Source organism: Tasmannia lanceolata, unplaced genomic scaffold (genome assembly GCF_043159265.1).
Source record: "Tasmannia lanceolata isolate RefF3 unplaced genomic scaffold, GAP_Taslan_0.1 ptg000037l, whole genome shotgun sequence".
Taxonomy (NCBI): Eukaryota; Viridiplantae; Streptophyta; class Magnoliopsida; order Canellales; family Winteraceae; genus Tasmannia; species Tasmannia lanceolata.
In genome coordinates, this window is record NW_027518714.1 from 17735764 (window position 1) to 17751713 (window position 15950).

The following is a 15950-nucleotide window of genomic DNA, read 5'->3' on the forward strand; positions in this document are numbered from 1 at the left end:
GCCACATAGGATGAATTAAATGAATAGAGAGTAGCCACATAGGATGAATTAAATGAATAAGACAAAACTATGTGGCTGCTCTCTCATGCAACAGCCAGTCCACGAAACATGCCTTCTGCGCCTGTCCTAGTAAATTCCATAATCATTTTTGACTCAGAACTGGTTCTCAAAAGTTAAAATCCGAAACAAACAGGACCTTACTTCTGTAGTACTTAGAACTCTAATGAATGCAGCGGCATTGATTTCTCATACAAGTCCTCTTGTGGGACCCTAACCATTGATTCCAACCAAGGTTTTAAATTTCGACCGAAATCAAAATTGGGTTAAATCGAAGCGTTACAAAATTTCGATCGAAATTTTGGTAATTTCGCCGAAATTTTATACGGGATAAAATATTACTTTATTCTGTTTCGACGGATTTCGAATGAAATTTTAAAATTTTGGTTTTGGTGAGGACCGAAAAGCATTCCGAAACCGAAATTTAAAACCTTGATTCCAATAGAGTCTTTACTTATTTGAGAGAGAGAGAGAGAGAGAGAGAGATGACCACCCTAAACTTAAATGGTCACACGACCACTGAATCCGGTTTTGACAGTCCTTACTGATATAAAAAGAAAAAGAAAAAAGAAGGGCAGTGGCATATTCGCCTCTATTTTTATTCGGGACAGCTCCCTCTAGTGTAAAATAGCAGTCATAAACATGGTTTTAAATTTCGGTTTCGGTACCAGTTTCGGGACAGCTCCGAAACTGAAATTTCAAAAATTTTGCTGAAATCCTACGAAATGTAAAAAATAATATTTTATTGTTTGCAAAATTTTGGCTGAAATTTCGGAAAAATAATAAAAAATAAAAAAAAATCTAGAATTCTGGTTGAAATCCTAAAATGTCGGACCAAAATTTTGAAAAAACGAAATTTCAGGAATTTCAGGCGAAATAAAATTTCGGGTACGTGTCATTTCGGTTTCGGTGTCGACAAAAGACAGAGAAATAGATGCCCATAAAAAAATAAAAAAAAAAAAAAAAATAAAAAAAATAAAAAAAAAAAAAAAAGACAGAAAAATAGATGTTCATTTGTTGGAGCCAAGTCTACGTCCGATGAAATGACCAAATACCCATAAATTAAGAAAGTGATACATTTCCCCCGATTTCTTCTCCAACCCACCCCCTGAAGTTTATTTATGAGTTATGAATTATGACTACTCTTACCACACTAGAAGGGGTGGCCAGGGAATAAGAGTTAGAAAGTACAGCATTTGGTAGTTTGAACATCACCACCCTCTCTCTCGCTGTTTCTCTCTATCTCACGCGTGTTTTTTTTCCTGGATTTCTGCAGAAAAAAAAATCTCTTGTTTTCTCAAGATTTCTACAGAAAAAATCTTAGATTTTCCTCATCTACCCCTTTCTTCTACGTTATATAAACTTGTAACGTTGTCAGTGCCTACTCCTCTGCTCCGTTTATCATATCCCATACTTCAAAAAAGAAGAAAAAAAAAATCACAGAGAAAGAGAGAGATGACGGAAGGTGACGGAGGGAGCTCGATGCCGTTAGAATATACACCGACGTGGGTGGTTGCTGCTGTTTGCTTCGTTATCGTTGCTATATCCCTTGTTCTTGAACGGATCCTTCATTTCCTTGGAAAGGCAATTCCCATTTCTTATACTCATTCTTCAAATCTAGATAACACATCCTCTTTTTTTTTTCTTTTTTTCTTATCTAAGATTTAGCTCTATGGTTTGAATTTCTTTCTGTAGTATTTGAAGAAGAAGAATCAGAAGCCTCTCTTTGAAGCGTTACTGAAAGTGAAGGAAGGTTAAAAGCGAATCCCTTTCTTTCTATTTTTTGTCTTTATTTCTACATTATCATCCCCAAATTGAGCTGGATTCAACTTTTTCTTATGTAAAAATTTGATTTTGGGTAAAAAAAATTACCTTGTTTTGGTGGAAGAGTTGATGATGGTTTTAGGGTTCGTTTTTCTTCTGCTGACCTCAATTTGAGCTGGATTCAACCTTTTCATATGTAGAAATTTGATTTTGGGTAAAAAATTTATGCTTTTTTCGGTTGCAGAGTTGATGGTTTTAGGGTTCATTTCTCCCAATTTGAGCTGGATTCAACCTTTTCATATGTAAAAATTTGATTTTTAATCAAAAAAGATAACGTTTTTTTGGTTGCTGAGTTGATGCTTTTAGGCTTCACTTCTCCCAATTTGAGCTGGATTCAACCTTTTCATGTGTAAAAATTTGATTTTTAGTAAAAAAAATCATGTTTTTGGTGGCAGAGCTTTGATGCTTTTAGGGTTCATTTCCCTTCTGCTGACCCCAGTTCGAGCTGGATTCAACCTTTTCAAGTGTAAAAATTTGATTTTTAGTGAAATTTTACTTTTTATTGGTAGCAGGGTTGATGCTTTTAGGGCTCATTTCCCTTATGCTGATCCCGATTTTAGCTGGATTCGACCTTCTCATGTGTAAAAATTTGATTTTTAGTAAAAAAAAAATTACGTTTTTGGTGGCAAAATTTATGCTTTTAGGGTTCATTTCCCTTCTGCTGACCCCAATTTGAGCTGGATTCAACCTTTTCATGTGTAAAAATTTGGTTTTTAGTTTAAAAAATCACGTTTTTGGTGGCAGAATTTATGCTTTTAGGGTTCATTTCCCTTATGCTGACCCCAATTTGAGCTGGATTCAACCTTTTCATATGTAAAATTTTGATTTTTAGTAAAAAATTACGTTTTTTTTGTTGCAGAGTTGATGCTTTTAGGGTTTATTTCTCTTCTGCTGACTGTCTTCCAAGGAGCTATCAGCAGAATGTGCATACCAGAGTCCTGGACCCTTCACATGCTTCCTTGTAAAAAGGAGAATCAGAACGTCGAGACTACACAACACTTGAAATCCTTCTTCTTCTCTGGCATCTTGGGGAGTGGAAGGCGCCTCCTCTCCGAAGGATCTTCCGTGGTTCGTTGTTCAAAGGTAGTAATCACCATCTGGGTTCTGCAATTTTACCCCACATACTTGAATTTCACTTTAGAGCTTCTTTTGATACCTCTAAAGCTTATTTGCTTATAAGGCTCTATGCAAATGGTTTTGAAGTTTAATATGATTATTTGGTAATAGTGGTTACAATATTTTTTTTGGAAGTATAATGGTGGTTACGATATTTATAGAAATGTAATAGCTAATGGCTTTCAAAGAGGCCGCCTTAGTATCCCATCTGCAAATAAGATTAAATTAAACAAATTATTTGTATCTAAAGGCCAATTTTGGTGGCATTCAGGCCTCTTTGGGTAACTTCTAATGTTACTCGTATACAATCTTTCAATGCATGCTAATGGTTTTGAAGTTAAATATGATTATTTACTAATAATGGTTATTATAGTTTTAGAAATGAGATAGTTAATGGCTCCCAAAGAGGCCTTAGTGTCCCAATTGTAAATATGATTAAACTGAATTAATCTTATTTGCTAAGAAGAACCAATTTTGGTGGCATTCAAAGAGGCCTTTCATATCTAACATCGTGTTCCAAATTTCTGGACTTGCAGATTTGATTTTGTTTTTTCCTTTTCCTGTTCCTTTTTTCAGGGGAACGCCCCATTTTTATCTCTTGAAGCATTACATCAACTGCACATCTTCATCTTTGTGTTGGCAATTGTCCATGTGATTTTCTGCGTTCTCACCATGTTTTTGGGAGGGGCAAAGGTAACTTGTCTAAGCCGCTTCATCCTCTAGTTTTTAATATGGAGGACAATAATTGGTGGTAGGATCGATATTAAGATTAACGGGCATTAGTTTCTTTCTCTATCATGGATTAGATACGACAATGGAAACATTGGGAGGATTCTATTGCAAAAGAGAAATATGATACCGACAAAGGTAGCGCTTTCTGAACTCTGATGCTTTAAATTAATTCTCATTCTCTGTTTTACCCCATGTAGTTTTTAGCAACGACCTATACCTGTTTCAAACTGAATCATATAGTGCTATGGATCTTGAGAAAATCATCTGCTACTTTCAATTGTCTGTGATTTTCCTGACCTGAGAGCTATTGACTGGCAGTTCTGAAGAAGTTTACCGACGTACACCAACATGATTTTATCAGGGATAATTTTAAGGGCTTTGGGAAAGATTCAGCAATGCTTGGTTGGCTGGTAAGTTACTTCATGCTTAATATCGTTATTCCTTATTTCCGGTTGAAGCCTAGAGTTTCCTCGCCTTAGTGGTTTTAAGTTCAAAATATGCCTCCAATAACTTGAACACTTCAATCCTAGTGAATTTTGCCCATTTGCCCTGGTTCCAGAGGCAAGACTGAATTATTGCCTTGTCAGTTTCCAATCATAATAATGGTTATAATATGCTGGCCTTAATGGAAGGAGACCAAAGATTCTTCAATTTTAAATACTCGTACATTTTCAATAGCAGTCAAAATATTGATTTCTAAAAGCCTTCAGAGTTGCATTTTATTCTTGAGTCAGCATTCCTGAAAAAAAGGTGAATCATCAAAATTAGAAACACATTTAATATGTGAATCTGGAAGGTGACTGCGGACATTGCCCTCCATTGCATAGTTTTAAAACTCCCCTGCATCATTGTGGACTCCTTCGAGTCCACTCCCTTTTCCCTTGGACGCATTCTGCGTTTTGCCCTACAGAGTCAATAAAAAGTCCTTTGATTCTCCCGAGTTATGTCCGCATCAACAGAGTACTTGACCGTGTCGTGTGAGTCGACAAATATTTTCTTTGACCTTCATCCCCGTTTTGAAACACTGCTCCATTGTATGGTTGAAATGCTAGCCCAAGAAGGAAACTGAGAATAAAATGGCACTGCCGGATTCTTTCCATTCTCCTTTTTGTTTAGTCAATAGAAGGGCATTTGCATCCAATTTCAACCGTTGAATCAGAATCTAGCAGTTTCCATCCCCATCATCTTTGCTAAAACTACTGTAGTAAAGAAAAAATATATGACTGATGTTTTGATACCAAATGATGTAGAATTATACTAAAATTATGAAACAAGAGTCGACGGGCAGCTACTGATTGCAGACATCTATGATATAATGGATATATGGGGTCAAATATAAAGAATAAATTACTGAAGAAAAATTCACAGCAAACCTTATGTAGAATAAAGATCCCAAAGATGAAACTCATAGTGAAACAAATCAGATATAGGTTGATTACAATCGTCGATCGGTAATCTTTTAGAAATATGCCAAGGTTTGGATTTTCTTCTCTAAGAAAGACCACGAACAGAAACTTTGTACAAAAATCTGCACACAATCTCCCTCCTTTCTCACCATTCAAAAAAAAACTCCCTTCTTTCTTATTTATTCTAGAAGTTACAAAACAAAAACTCCTAAAACAAACAATTACAAGTATATATAACACCTCTTGTTGCTGCCCTATTTGAGTTCTAATATAGTTAGAACTTCTTCTAACATAAAAACAGAACTTAAAATAACACTTAAACTAAGAAATATTTTTAAAATACCAACAGTCCTATCACTTTAACATTCTAACTGAGTAACTGTGGAATTTTAAATAGAAATAAATCAACTTCATTCCCAAACTCTAACCCTTTGAATAGTGATGTGAATATTAGCATGACAATGGCGTCAGCAATGCTGTGGATGGTGACAGGAATAGTCCAGTGAACAGTGACATGAACAGTGCATTGGCCCTCTTTTATTCTAATTCACTTAAGTAACTTGAGTGATTCTTGATTCTTGTGAAGATAGGCCCCATTTGCATCACACTATCCTATATTGAAGTGGACCCCATCTGAGTGAAAGATAGGCTCCAATCCTATGTCCCAAACAACAAATGTTTGGCTCATGCTTTCCCTCCAATACTTGGTCAAAATCTAGCTATAAAGTCTCACTACATCAGTCTCCCCTTCTTGGAATGAACTTGACCCCATGTTAAGTCGTCATCTTCTAAAGATGATCGCTTGTCCATGAAAACATCATGGAAACGATCTATGAATCTAAGGATTCCATCGCTTTTCCAAACAAGGTATTTGGAAAGAGAATACTCCAGTGGTAACCCTGGTGGTATGTCATCGGGAACGATATAAGTAACCTCCTCCAAATTAGATGGTCGACAAATGAAACTTCAATATTCATCCAGTCTAATTGATCATCTTTCTATGATGTCGATTAGTCATATATTCGTTGATCGATTCACTTCAACTTCGATTGATCATACGTCGATTTGATTGCCACAATTTCTTTTGATGAGGTTTTCTTGGGCATAATTTTTCTATCACTAATTCTGCCGATTTTGGTATTGAATGAAATCTCTTCTAGATTAGTATGTGATATTAAAAATTGGTATAAATCATAAGATTCTTCATTCAAATCCTCACAAGATTCTTCCTTATCTTCTACTCCCTGTACACAATTAAGTGTTGCCGTTTGTTGTGAATCGAGTGCATGTGGTGTGGCTTGGTTGTGCAAAAATTGAGTGAGAGCAATGTTGAATTATTCAAACTACTGTCCCATCTCATTCATCCTTGTCTTGTAAAGATAGTGCAATCCCCAACAATATGCTCTCGAACATCCGTCTCTAGTAATGGCTCCTCAAGCAAGGCACTCGGCTCTAACTCAGGATGATGCTCGGTCGACTCAATCAGTGGAGCAGCCTCACTTGGGCCTGCCACAATATCAGCCTCGGAAGTGTGAACCTGTATCTCTGGATGCTCTGCAACTGGTGCTGGGGAAATCTCTGAATCGTCATGCTCGTCGACGTCTGCCTCAACAATCACTGGATTCTCTGGCTCTATATCAGACATCTCAGACTCAGTATCGGACATAATCATAGGCTCAACAACTATAATGGTCTCATCTACAATATTATCTGTCAGACCAATAGCATCATCTATGTCTGGCTTGTCAATAGTGTTAGTAAATTCCTTCGCTACTACAATTTCGGCCACTCGTGCACGACGGGCTGCAATGCTTTGTTCAAGGCGGGCGAAGGCTTCATGTTCGTGGCGGGCGAAGGCTTCACATTCGCATACCAATTTCCTCTCATCCAAGTCACGCACTATCTTTTCCAAAATCGCCTGAAATTCAGGTTCATTACTTGTCAGGACAGGTTCGCGCATTTATGATTCTACAAATGATGCAGATAATAGGCCAATAAGTGGCATATTTGCCCATTAGGATTTCTAGGCATTTATTTTCCATGTTATTTAGTTTTTAGGCTTTTATTTTCCGTGTTATTTAGAATTAGGAAATTTAGTCTTTTAGGAATTCTTATTTTAGTAGGTTTCTATCTTTTAGGTTGGTAGTCTTTACAGCTTTATTGTGAACTTTGAGGATTAATTGAATTGATTGAGAGCTTCTCCCCCAGATTTCTATTCTTCCCTCTCATCTCCTCTTCTCCTATTCTTCTTCTACTTCTTCCCCAGTTTGTCTCTTCTTCTCTGCTTATTCTTCTTCTTCCCCTGTTCTTCTCTTTCTCTTCTACTTCTCCCTAAATTCGTCTCTTCTACATCTAATCTTCTCTTCTTCTATTTCTCTTCCCTTTATTCTACTTCGCTTCCCGGTCCTACATCAAATTTGGTATCAGAGCTCAGCCCACAAATTCCACAATCTCAGCCCACAAACTCCCCTATTTACTGTGTTCAAACCTTCTATTCAAATTCTAACGGATTTCGACTCATGCTGCTTGAGTTGGTCGTTTACATATTTGATCCAGGCGGACTAGAACTCGAAGTCGAGTTCTTTTTAAGCGGGAGAGAATGATGCAGATAATAGGCCAATAAGTGGCATATTTGCCCATTAGGATTTCTAGGCATTTGTTTTCCATGTTATTTAGTTTTTAGGCTTTTATTTTCCATGTTATTTAGAATTAGGAAGTTTAGTCTTTTAGGAATTCTTATTTTAGTAGGTTTCTATCTTTTAGGTTGTTAATTGCCTATTTATAGGCCTCTTTACAGCTTTATTGTGAACTTCGACGATCAATTGAATTGATTGAGAGCTTCTCCCCCAGATTTCTATTCTTCCCTCTCTTCTCCTATTCTTTTTCTACTTCTTCCCTAGTTCATCTCTTCTTCTCTACTTATTCTTCTTCTCTCTTCTCCGTCAACATTTCAGACGCTTCTCACGATTGCCGAGCATGTAGAGAGAGATCTTGACACTTCTACTGTAGAGGCAAATATGCCACTTATTGGCCTATTATCTGCATCAATTAGATTGGGAAATTTTGGCTCTTTTACTTTTTCATTGCATCATAATTTTTTGCATGTATACACCATATAATCTAGCTTTACCATAAATCATTAGTGCTTCATGAGCCTGTTTTGATAAAAGAAAAAAAGTTGTGTCTAGAAATAAATTTCTTCTTGATTTTAGTAGCTCAGAGCTATTGAATCATGCACTGGTGGGGGGTAATAGGGTTTTTTGACCAATCCTTGTAATCCTGTTCTTTTCATGGGCAAATATGTTAGGCCTCAACTGGAGCTATGTACCTCTGGAGATGTATAGATGCGATTGATGAGATCCAAGATAGAATCGTAGGTCAAGCAGTAGCCTTATAGCACTTGTTGAGATCCGCCAATGGTGATGCCAACTGCTTGGCCCAGTGGCCCACTCGGGTACTTTTAGAGCTGCCTGAAATGTTTGTGTTTCCTTCCTCCCGATTAGAGTCCTGGTTGCTTGTATCCCCCTTTTGTGTCTAAAATTGAAATTCTTAGAAGTTGGAAAAAGAGTGCTCTCTGGAATAACTGCAGGTGGAGCTGCAGTTATTTTTTCTGCATAGTTTTCCTTGGTGTTCTTTATTTTTTTCCAGAGCTGGAGGTATAGGATGGTTAAAATTATTAGGTGTGTTTACTCTGTTCCTGTAGGAGGTTCATCTTCAGATGTCGAATATATAGAACAGGTTCAATTTGCTTGAGTGTTTTTCACCTTTTCTTCTTAGATAAACAGGCAACACTCATTAGAGCATTATGCCTTATATTGTAGTTAGGTGGCTTGAGTTGGGTTGAACTCTTGTAATAGGTGGCCTCATGCTAAGAACATATTATCATGTCTTGGCTATTTTATTTCCACTATGTATGATGAAAAGCATCAGACTATTTTTGTAATGCATATCCTTATTGTGTTTTGTTCAGAGTGCTTTCACCAAACAGTTCTACCCTGCTGTCACCAAATCAGATTACATTACACTACGACTCGGTTTCATCATGGTAAGCTATTCGAATTGAAGAAGTATTGTTATTTTATCTTTTAGTATCAATGATTATTATTCTTATTCTTGTCATCCTTCGATGGTCTTATCTCTTCATTAAATTATTTCTGCTGTAGACACATTGTAGAGGAAACCCTAAGTTTGATTTTCACAAGTACTTGATGCGAACCCTCGAAGCTGATTTTAAGAAAGTCGTTGGCATAAGGTACTAATATCTGAGAGAAGTTGACCCATGGTAAAGATTTTCCGTGGCATGTCTTCTTGTTAATTACTTACTTTCATCAGCATCTTCGAAGTTTAGAGTACTACAGGCTGAGTGGTTCTCATCTTTTTTATCCCCATCCATTGCAGTTGGTACCTTTGGGTGTTTGTGGTCCTTTTCTTATTGCTGAATGTTGCTGGTAAGCTAAATATGAAGCTGCTCCATTGATATAAGTTCATATATGATGAGTTGGTTATCTGTATTCTCTTTTCATAGGTGACGAGTTCATAGATGATGCTAGGTTAGGTTTTCAAAATTTTAGTATCCAATGCTTTAACAAATAGTCTATGCATTTACACTGTTCGTGTTCCTTGGTGCAGGCTGGCATACATATTTTTGGATAGCATTCATTCCATTAATTGTATGTATACATAAACTCTTAATTACTCCCTTTAGTTTTGCATGATTTATATGGCATGTGTTGTGGCTGCTTCAATCCATGAGCCATACACACAAATCTCTTATTATTATTATTTTATTTTATTTTGAAATTTCTCAGCAACAGTAATTTCTCCAAATATTGTAATTTTCTTTGTTTTTCTTGGACTTTTTCTTTTTAGTAGGAATTAAAAGGTTGAATCTGTATATATAATTTTAAAACTACCAAAGGTTCAAAAAATAATAGATGTATGAGAAAAGAAGAAATAGCTTTAAAATATATATATATATTTTTTTAATAGGATGAAAGTTCCCCTTTTTTGGCTTTTAAATGTTAATATGTTTATTTTCAATCAAAATTTTGGATCCATTAAAATATTTTTTCTATTCCGTATTTTGGGTTTCTTTTTGGGGTGGTTGTTATATGTTGCATTTGCATATTTTTCCTTGGTAGGTAGAACCGTAGAAGTATAAGCGGGGCCTACTTGTTCAATGATCATGTTAGAGTATGAAATATGCCTAAGGGCATAATAGACTTTGTACCTGTGGAAATATCATTTCACTTTGAGAGGAAGCTCTGTTACTTACTTGAGGGAACCCGCACCCTACTCTTTCAAATGCGGGTGCCTAAGCAGTATTGGAGTGATGCCATTCTTACTGCCTGTTTCTTGGCTAATCGCCTTCCCTCGTCCGTTCTTCATAGTGAGTCGCCATTCATGGTTTTACACATTGAAAGGATTCATTTCCTCTCACCCCTCGTGTATTTGGCTGTGTTTATTTTGTACATCACCTAAGTCCGGGTCGTGATAAATCGGACCCTCGTTCCGGGTGCTGTGTTTTCATGGGGTACTCGCGTACGCAAAAGGGATATCGTTGCTACTGTCCTCGTCTCCGTCGCTTGTTTGTGTCTGTCAACGTTACGTTTTTTTTAGTCTGAGCCTTAGATATCAATTTCGTTCCGTTCCGACCGGAACGCACCGGAATTCCGGTTCCGGAACGGAATGCCTATATTTTCCGTTCCGGTCATTCCGGCCGGAATGGGCGAAACCCCCTATTCCGGCCGGAATGGGGTTGGAAAGTTGGAAAAATAAAAAAAATTCAAAAAAAATCCAAAAAATTACAGAAATGCCCTTATGGCTGTTGGGGAGTGTATTTTACATATTTACCCTCGTTTTATGACGGTGGGGGTGCTGTTTGGAGGGCTATTTTCGTCTTTTTGCAAAAAATTAGAAAAAAATTCAAAAAATTCCAAAAAATTTACCATACCCACTGGATTTTTTTTCCTATTTTTAACTATTTTTTAAAAAAAAATTCCCCTCACCGGAGCGGAACGAAAAGTTTCGAACGAAACGCAGAACGAAATGGCCGAAACACTGAAACGTTCCGTTCCAGTAGCTAAAACGGAACGGCGACCGGAACGGAATTTATAACTAAGGTCTGAGCCCTTCTCCACTCAAGGATCTGAGCCTCGTACTTCACTTCCAGACCCAGAGGTCTCCCTTCCTCTCCAGGTCCTACCGAATTCAGTCATGATCCCTTCTATATCTCAGTCTGCTCCTATGGCTCCACCAGTTGTGGTTCCTTCGCCAGCTCCTGTGGCTCCTTCGCCAGCTCCTATGGCGCTGCCAGTTCCTCCAACCACTACCGAATTTAGTCGTGATCCCTTCTATATCTCAGTCTGCTCCTATGGCTACACCAGTTGTGGCTCCTTCACCAGCTCCTCCAACCACTACGAAGCAGTATCAGCGACGCTGACACAAGAATGATCCCATGCCACCTCCTCTCAGGCGGTGATCCCCGCTTCTTCTTCTCAGGTATCCACTCAGCCTTCGTTCATTGTGGTTTCTGATTCTCCTATTGCTTTCGGCACTCGTTCTCACTCTATTGCACACCCTATCTCTAATTTTGTTTCATATGATAATCTCAACCCTACCTTCAAAAGCTTTGTGTGTTCTTTGTCTTCTGTCTCTTTACCGCAGTCTGTGGCTGAGGCCCTTGCACATTCTGGCTGGCCTGAGGCCATGGACCTGGAAATGGGTACTCTTCACACTAATGAGACTTGGGATATGGTTCATTTACCATCTGGTGCTCACCCTGTTGGTTGTAGATGGATGTTCTCCATTAAATACTTGTCAGATGGCACTGTTGAGTGCTTGAAGACGCGCTTGGTTGCGAAAGGGTATACTAATATCTTTAGTGTTGACTACACTGAGAGTGTTCTCTCCAGTTGCCAAGATTCCATCTTTTCGGGTACTTCTTTCTTTAGCAGTAAATGGTGGTTGGGCCCTACATCAGTTAGATGTGAAGATTGCCTTTCTTCATAGCGATCTCACTGAGGAGGTGTATATGGAGCAACTTCCAAGGTATGTTTCTCAGGGGGAGATGTCCTCCTCTGTGTGTCGCCTCCGGAAATCTCTTTATGGACTCAAACAGTCTCCGCGCGCATGGTTTGGGAGGTTCAGTGAGGCAGTCATGCATTTTGGCATGAAACAATGTGCAGTGGACCACTCAGTGTTTGGTCATCACTCAGCTAGTTGGATTTGCTGATCATGTATGTCGACATCATCATCACAGGTAGTAATTCAGGGGGATACAACAATTGAAAACCTTCTTGCAGAAATAATTTTCCACTAAGGATCTTGGTTGTCTTAAGTACTTCCTTAGAATAAAGGTAGCATGCTCTAAAGGGCTCTCTCTATCACAAAGGAAGCATGTTTTGAATTTACTGGAAGAGACAGGCAACCTTGGGGTCAAGCCAGCATCTATACCCATGGATCCTAATGTGAAACTTGTTCCAGAAGAAGGTGACTTGTTGGAGGACCCTGGTAGATATAGAAGATCTGTGGGTAAGTTCATATGTCTTACAATTCTCAATTTAATGATCAAATCTTTAATTTATGAACAAATCACTAGGATTCAGTGCAAGTAACCAGCCCAATGGAGAAATCAGCAAAAATAAAAATGATACCTTGAGAGAAGTTTGTAACAGCTTCAAAAGTCTTGTAAAACCTCGAAAAGAAGCTTATATACTTAACCAAACTCCTATAAAACCTAAGATTAGTTCATATGATTGATCTAGATGAATTTCCTACTACTACTATTGAACACAACTAATGTAGCAACAAAGGTTCCCAAAATCAACCTTTAAAAAAAAGGTTCCCAAAATTAGTTATAATTCAAAAATTAAAGGCGACCCCATACAACACAGTTTTTGGCACAACATTTCTTCTAAAACCCATGGAAAGAATGCCTTAAGTGAAGGGTGAGTCCATAATTTTAGAACTCCCCCTAGTCAACTCCCTTTTCCCTTGGCCATGTTCTGTGTTATGCCACCGTGTTCCATGTTTTCCCCTACAGAGTCAATAAGAACTCCTTTGACTCTCCCGAGTTATAACCGCATTAACCAAGTACTCGTCTACATCATGCCGAGTCGACTAGGATTTTCTTCGTCCGTGTTTTGACCGGCATCCGCGTTTTGAAACACTGGGTGGAGCTCTGTGTAAATTACATCTCGAATTATTTTGCTTACAGTTTGTGGTCCATTTTTCTTATACGGCATAGCTGATTAAATGGCACAAAGAAGCAGTTGTTCATACATTAAAGGCTTCTTTTAACTTGTTTTTTTCCACCTGTTTACTATCCTTTATTGGTTTCAATTGCATCTTTCTTGCTATTCACATCATTTTTACAGCATCTATCACCAATGGATCCTACTAGGAAGTTGCAACCTATCACAACCTTGAGTAATGGATGCAGTGCATGCTTATTGGGATGCAATTAAAAGAGTGACACTAGATACTCCTATGCATGTGTATCCTATATTCATGTTAAGAGCATATTGTACAGACATTTACAGTATGTGTCATATATGACTTTTTTTTCAACAAACTGATTTTCGGCTTCACTGAACTAATTTTGCAGCTCCTACTTGCTGTGGGCACTAAGCTAGAGCATGTAATCACTCAGCTAGCTCATGACGTTGCTGAAAAACACACAGCAATAGAAGGGGATTTGGTAGTCCAGCCTTCAGATGATCACTTCTGGTTCGGTCGCCCCAAGATAGTCCTCTACTTGACCCAATTCATCCTCTTTCAAAATGCTTTTGAAATTGCATTTTTCTTCTGGATATTGGTAAGCAAGCATGCATGCCTTCTTTGGGATGATTGTTTTACGACATTTATATTGGTTTTTTTTCCCTGCTAGCTTACTCCTCGACTTGGCCATTAATTTGTTTCAGTTTGTTTGATATGAACTTATGTTCTCTTTGGACAGAGAGAAACTATGGGCCTCTCGATGCCCATCAAAATCAGCCCTAATTTAGAAATCAGATATTTTAAGTTTATTTTATCTTTGAATAGGGTTTTAAGGCCCTCTTTGGAAGCCATCAACTATATTATTTATGAAACCATTTTTTTAACTTCAAAATCATGTCGATATAAGATTGTATGCAAATTGCAAATAGTTTCTGAGGTATCCAAAGAGGCCATTAATCTTTTCCCAGAGAAAGAAACTAAGGGCCTCTTTGGATGCAACCAAAATTTGTTCTAATTAACAAGATTAAGTTAATTTAATCTTATTTGCAAATGGGACATTAAGGTCTCCTCGGAAGCCATTAGCTACATCAATTTCAAGATTATTATGACCATTATTTGCAAATAATTCGAAGGTACATATACGATCGTACCCAAATAATTTTACTGTTATCCAAATAGGCTCTAAAGCTTTTGTCACAAGTAGATAATTTTGTGGAAAAATCCCCTGCATCTTGATGTAATTGCAATTTAATGCTGTGAGATTGTAATAACTTAAAACGCTGGTCTTAAAAAATTGCTCCAAGCTACTCATTTAGATGTTTCCTGTACAGTTCACCTATGGCTTTGATTCCTGCATCATGGGACAAGTTCGTTATATCGTCCCAAGACTTATAATTGGGTATACCGCACTCACTTGTTTTTTATGTATGGATCGGTTAATCCTTCTGTTTTTTAATCCCTACTTACACCTTGGCGTTGTTTTTGCTGGTCTATAGGGCGATTATTCAGATACTCTGCAGTTACAGCACCCTTCCACTTTATGCCATTGTCACCCAGGTCAGTTACAGATCGACTTAAAGTTTTCTTTTGGCATTTGAGAATCAACGGGCTCTCTACTTATGGCAACTATTTTTTTTTTGTCTGATGAAGATGGGGAGTTCGTTCAAGAAGGCCATATTCGAAGAGCACGTTCAGGTGGGCCTTGTTGGCTGGGCACAGAAGGTAAAGAATAGGAGGGGTTCGAAAGCCAATTCCAATGGCCGGGATGGTTCCAGTGAGGTGGGATCGGTGACGGGAATTCAGTTGCAGAAGGTAGGGCAGAGAGAATCTTCGATGGAAGAGGGAATTGCTACAGATGATCAGTCAACAAACAGCTCTAAACGAGCAGTCCCGTGAGGTCTTGAACAGTAACTATGTTTTGATTCTGGCAAATATAAATTATTGAATGAACACAGTTACTCGATCATACTTTTGCAAGTGTGACAGATGGTTTAACTGAGAATTAAGCCCGTCCCATCTCGGAAAAGGGTCGGAAAATATACTGTTTTTGGTTTTGACATTTTCCTGAAAAGTTTATAGAAGCTTTGACAAAGAATTTGTAATTTTGTATAGAGTTCAACTCACACAAGTCAACATTTTGTAATTTAGCAAAGTAATCCTACCGTCAGCCTTCAACTCACACAAGTCAACATGCCTATACATTTCGATGGGGAGGAGAGAGGCTCCAACTAGCGGGATTTCTTTGTTGTTCGGCTTGGTACAACAAGAAGCACTCCCGTTGCACAAATATATCGAGTAAATGATGTCTGGCACTGCAGTTTAACAAATCATCATGGTCTTTCTTTACAATTTACAAAGAGAGCTAATAGCAAAGCAGAAATGAGAATTGAACTATTAAGAAAAGGATTAGTATTCAATCTTATGAATCCAAAATTAAACATCTGCATGGCTAAATAAGACAAAGGAAGTGATCAATCTGATCTCAAATCACATTTCTAATATATCAGAGGCTGCAAAGACCTGCACAGTGTAGCAAAATAGTAGCTTGGTATATCAAAGAGTTATATGGATTGATTGCTAGAATCAGCTCGTTGC

The 15950-nt window shown here is 37.9% G+C and overlaps 1 protein-coding gene across 1 annotated transcript; it reads left to right on the forward strand.

Moving 5' to 3' along the window:
* Window positions 1–1204: 1204 nt before the first annotated feature.
* On the forward strand, window positions 1205–15539 carry LOC143860459 (MLO-like protein 1). The gene is made up of 14 exons (XM_077371125.1): window positions 1205–1641; window positions 1753–1810; window positions 2741–2964; window positions 3574–3690; window positions 3804–3864; window positions 4048–4139; window positions 9106–9180; window positions 9299–9387; window positions 9534–9583; window positions 9765–9805; window positions 13744–13953; window positions 14687–14754; window positions 14852–14912; window positions 15006–15539. Exons 1-14 carry the CDS (start codon window positions 1513–1515, stop codon window positions 15249–15251), a joined length of 1521 nt encoding a protein of 506 aa, XP_077227240.1. The 5' UTR covers window positions 1205–1512; the 3' UTR covers window positions 15252–15539.
* Window positions 15540–15950: the final 411 nt, after the last annotated feature.